At 34.3% G+C, this 5794-nt stretch overlaps 1 protein-coding gene across 1 annotated transcript; it reads right to left on the bottom strand.

Annotated features, from left to right (window-relative positions):
* Positions 1–254: 254 nt before the first annotated feature.
* Positions 255–3016, bottom strand: LOC133780015 (uncharacterized). The gene is made up of 3 exons (XM_062219900.1): positions 2855–3016; positions 2502–2726; positions 255–539 (listed from the first exon to the last, which is right to left on the bottom strand). Exons 1-3 carry the CDS (start codon positions 3014–3016, stop codon positions 255–257), a joined length of 672 nt encoding a protein of 223 aa, XP_062075884.1.
* Positions 3017–5794: the final 2778 nt, after the last annotated feature.

The following is a 5794-nucleotide window of genomic DNA, read 5'->3' as shown; positions in this document are numbered from 1 at the left end:
TAAAATAATATAACTCACATAATCATGCATATTATCACATAATAATACCATAAGCCAATTATTGTCCTTCTGGCCCCCTAATCAAGGCACTAAGTCATATTAGGAAATTTAAGACGTTACATATACCATTACCGCAACTTCCGCTGCGCATTAGGAACCATTCCTAACATGAACATCTATACTTGAGCAAATGCTAGATTACCACATTTTCTAGCAGTGTGGCAAGGCTGTCCACAATTCCGACACTTGTGAACCTATCCAAATCTTCGATTCCTGGTAGCACCTGGTGGAGGTTCATCTACTTCCCTTCTCCTAGATTTTCTTTGTCTCCCTAGTAGATTACTCTTAGTAGGTGGGTGGAATGGATTTAGCCCAGTCTCTGGCCAAAAGTCTGGACTTGGCATAGGCTCAATTATGCCATTGTAAGCCTTCTCAAACTTCTCTTTCTGGTAGACTTCATGAATATACTCCATAACATTATGGCGTGCTACCCACATGCAAGTACATGGCCACATGGGATACCACTCAATTGGTACCTCCTACAAGTACAACATTTAGTTACCCAAATGACTGTGTAGCTCACATTCCCTGGGCAATCAATTTGGAACTTGTGGGCAACAACTCTTCTAGTCAAGCAGTTCTTGGCAACTTGTTTATTCCTTTCCACTATCTCCATAATTTTTTTTCCATTTGGCCACACTCTCCCTCTTTTTACAAAAACAACACATAAGCTAATACCTTATTTTTTTTCCAACAGAGTTATGATAGGTTTATCCCTAGCATCAATTACTGCAGTGTTGAATGATTCACACAACTTGTTGAGGGGGACATCACATTTTAGGTCAACACGGAAGTGAGACTTAGTCCACTCACATGGTTGCTTTGCACCCAACCATTTGTAGGCAGATTGATTAATGTCCCAAAGTTCCCTCATTCTTCTTTGAAACTCAGGAATGGTTGTTGACCTTGCGGTGCCCAAAGCATTTGCTTCATGAGTAGACCTGGATGCTTTTTTTTTTAAATTGGAGTGGAGGTGCTGCACTCAAGGATCAAATGAGGAAAATTGTGATAATTTTCAATAAGTAATTATAGAAGAGAAACCTCACCAAGCGGCTCAATCAAATTCATTGGAGGTATTGATGATGGAGTATATGGCTAAAAATGATGCCTTAATTCAAAGCCAAAAACTTGATCATGAAAATATGATATGCAAGTGCACACAACCGATTCAAGCAATATAGATGATAAATAGAGTATCGTTCCCACGAAGACTCTTTTCCAATTACCAATAATTATTCTTTTAAATTCTATTTGGCAAACAAAGTTTAGATGAATGAATTTTAAATTTTAAATTATAAATAACTATGTTCAAAATAAACTAAAGATGTAAATCAATATTAAAAAGACCTAGGGTATTAATTTCATAAAATTTTCATTCTACTAATTTTATTAATCAGTTTTAAATTTCTTTATTCTTATTCTAATAGCAGGTTAACATAAATCGATTCATATTCTTTTTCAAGATATAAGATCTCATCCTATATGCAGGTTTTCTACATCTCTTTGATAAACTTAAACATATAGCACACATTAAGCATAGAAACCTAATTACTACACAAGCCATATAGGTACTTTCATCCAATATGTAACCTATGTCTATATAACGATAGCATATTCAATTCTCATCTTTCGAATTTTGAATCAAAATCATAAATCAAACAAATATTGATCAGTTATTTACTAGCATTAAGCAAACATTATATAGATTATAATAAATAAAAAGAATCAATAGAACATCATAATAACATTAAATAGAAATCCAAGTGACTACATTAAACCCTAGATAACAAAATTAATTCATGGAAAAGAATAGAAAAGGAAGTAAGAGAAGAAAGAGAGGAAATATAGAGAGGTGAAGAAGAAAGAGTGAGATAGATCCAGCTCTAAAATATTCTAAAGCATTATTTTTATAGTGATAAGGTTGTGACAAGAGTTTTCTAGATGTTTCCATTTGTTACTTGATAATGCTCCAAAATATTTTTATTTGAATTTCAAATACCGTAACTCTAGCTTGCGTAATCTTGTAGGTCAAATTTGACCATGTAAACGTCCGAATTTGACTTTTCTTGTGAAACAAGCTTTCGTAGGTCTTTGAATAAGCTTTCTAACGCCACCAAGAACACATAAATTGAATAGTGAGTGGGGAGATATGGTTAAAATACCGAAACTGTCTTAGATTTTTCCAACAATTTAAGTTTGAATTATCTTTTATCTTCTCCAATCAATTCAAATAAATATCTTCTATTGTTTTTTCTCTTCATTGAAGATAATATTTCAAATAAATTTTGAAATATTTCTCGAATATCCATTTAACAAATGACAACCTGAAAAATACAACAACCACACATAAAAATAACTAAAAATATAAAATAATAATAATAAAACTAAGACTAAAAAGTATTAAAAATCTATCCTATTAGGTGTCTAACACAAAATCTAACATCTGCTCCATTGAAAACTATCCCCACTACATTTTCCAAACTTTTCTGCCTATCACTCATCTTGGTATACACTTGTGGTCTCTCTATTTCCATATCTATCTTCAATAGATTCAGGAACCACTTCCAAGTTTCAATATTTTCTTTCTCACATAATGCATAAGAATATATGGAACATTGCATTTTCTGGATCAATTCCCACAGCAACAACAAACATTTGCAGTATCCCTGTAAAAAAAACAACCATCAAGACAAATCAGATGTTTGTAACCATTCTTAAAACCCTCATTGCAGGCCCTTAAGCAAACATACACTATCTTAAAGATCCTCTTCCTTTCAACCATTCTACACTTTACTTTAGCAGTGCTACCTGCATTAGTGGCCCAGATTTGCTTGCAATAGTCCTCAAGAATTTCATATTGCTCTGCAACTGAACCCTCCAACATTACCCTTGCTTTGGCCCTTGCCCGGTAGAAAATCCAATTGTCAACCATAGAGTACTTCCCATATTGTGTCATTTCTCTGAAGCTCTGGTAGTTCATATTATGGTTCATTCTGAATGCATCTAGGAAGTGATTTACTAACTAGGTGACATTAGCAAGTCTGTTATTGAGGACTATGTCGCTGTCGTGGTTGTCAATTAGGGTTTGAACCCTAAATGTGGTTTCAAAATGACTGGTCACTTGCATAAATTAGCCACTTGCACCCTAAACCTTTACACATGGCCTGTGCCCTTCTTTGGTCGTTACTAATGTAGACAAAGTCTTTGTCATTTTCTATAAAGTATTCCCTAAGGGCTTTTCTGAACAACTCCATAGGGGCAAAGATCATTCCTAATACAAATTTAAAATCTTTAAAACTTGACCTGGGAATATATTATGTACCTTTCTTACTCAGACCATAACCTTAATCATCCTCACTATGAAGGGATTTTAGGTCATCTTCTGAGTCTACACCATCCTCATCCTCATCCTCACTCAACTCATCTTGGTTACAAAAGCTTGTTACAAAAATTTCCTTGGAACAGTCCTTTTGTCAATTTCTCTTTTATCTTCAACTTGTTGTTCATAGTCCTCCTCATTCATCTCAAAATCTTCTCTAGCTTGATTGCTCTTGTTGTTAGCATCAACTAGGTCATTCCCTACCTCACGAACTGCCTCATTGGAAACCTCATTTATTGCATCATCCTCAGCCTCATTCACCATATCATCCTCATCCTCATTGAGGTCCTCACACTCATGCATTTGCTCAAACTCAGGCTCAGGAGGCTGACTTTGTGTCTCAACATCACAAGCAGGTGCATCCTTTCCTTCATCTTGCTCGAATGGTTCTTCCCATTCATCTTCATACCCAAAATGAATAACAAAATCATCCTCATACCCTACTGAATCTGTTTCAACCCCTTCTTCATCAATGTCATCATCCTCACTTAATCTCTCACTATTTGATTCATCACTGGAGCTTAAAATCACCAACTCAGACTCTTTACATTTTTCCTTGTTCTTCATCATGTCCTCTGGTATGGCCATTACATCAGCCACAACATCATAATCAGGTGGAAGCTCCTCAATCACGCATTTCCTTAACTTTGCTCTCGATGTGTAGGGTCCTAGAATTTTACTTAGCTAGTTAGATAGTAGTAGTCGCAGCAATATCTAGTAGTAGTTATAGTATGTTAGTTACCGTGGATTTTAGTTCAATCCGGGACTTAGTTGGAAACTCACAGCAACAGTTATGAATTTTATAAGTTTAACCTATAGTTTAAGAATATTAATTATAACATAATATTTGATTAATATTGCTGGTCCTAGATGTATTATTTATTATAACCTAAGGTTTAGATGAAGCCAATAAGAATATGACACTTGTCATAAGCATGATTATAAAGGAATTAGTATTTTAATGATAAAATAAGGAAATATAAGCTTTAGTCTTCACCAGAAACTGTTAGGGTCGTAGTTTGACTCAATCAAAGTAGTGCAATTATGTGTTTAAAATAATCACGTATGCCGATATATCGCAACATTGGAGCCACTATATTGCCCGAAGAAGAATACGAAAAAACACGTTGACGTTGCACGATCGTACGAACGGAGACTCGGAACTAGGGGGCAGCCGATATATCGCCTATATTAGATTTTTTTTTTGTTTTAATTTTTTTAGAATAAGCTTTGACTCCTTAGACCTACCTCTGATAGTTTTGACAGAGTCTTTAGCCTCTGATTGACGAATATTCAAATATTTTCAATTAAATTCATTATTTTTATTCAAAGCCAAAAAGAAGATTTTTATTCCTAAAACTCTATAAATAGGACTTAGAACCCAGCTCTTTCACTTACTCTTCAGCTGTGATCAGACTCCAAGGTGCTAGTGAGACCATTAGAGTGATAAACACTTGGGTTGGGAAAAAAGCTTTGCCGTTCTTAAACTTTATAAAATACTTTGGGAAGTGAGATTAGTGCATTTCGGTATTGGAGTTAGACCAATCCATAAGGTCAACTAAGGTACCCATATTCTTAAGTTCAATCCTGTTTGATTCCTTAGTTTCTTTAGTTTTCATCCAGGTTCTAACTTTTGTTATGGTTTTGTGGTTAGGTTTTTAAGTTCTTTGAACTTAAGGTGTCTTTTCAGTAAGTTTTCTCTTGGTGGTTTAGTTCTATTCTTTTCATCTCTTTCTTTTAAGAAATACTCACTATTATTATTATTAGTTTAGGAGTGTTCCAAGTCCCGCATTTGTTCTCATATCCCGGTTTTGGTAAGGAAAATATGATAGGTCTTGTATGTTTGTATGATATCTTATGCTTATATGTTATGTTTATGTATGAAACGTTATGATAAGTTTATGTTATAATATGTTTTTATGTTATTTAGAGTTCATAGTTGCATAGCTAGCAAGCCCTAGTGTTTATCATTTTCATGTTTAGAGTTATGATTTACCCTACCTCAGATATTAGACAGAGGACTTAGATGGGTTATCATATACTACCATGTGATCTAACCTACCTCAAATATTAGACAAGGGACATAGATGGTTTATCACATGACGTAATGGCTATTAATATTGTAGTCCCATATGGTATACGTTTTTATAGTCATATGTTTATAGTATATGTTATGACATGTTTATAGTATCTATTTATGATATAATTTTATGTATATGATTTATGTTGTTAGTAGTTTTTCCTTGGTAGGCATTAGGCTCATTCCTTTATTTTTAGTGTGATGCAGGAAAATGAATCTGAAAGGGAGAAGGATTCTTGGTAGCTTGACTTGTGTGTTGAGGATGAACGGACTGA

The sequence above is a fragment of the Humulus lupulus genome, chromosome 5, assembly GCF_963169125.1.
Source record: "Humulus lupulus chromosome 5, drHumLupu1.1, whole genome shotgun sequence".
Taxonomy (NCBI): Eukaryota; Viridiplantae; Streptophyta; class Magnoliopsida; order Rosales; family Cannabaceae; genus Humulus; species Humulus lupulus.
Note: the sequence above shows the minus strand (reverse complement) of the source record. Positions and strands in the feature narration are given on the sequence as shown.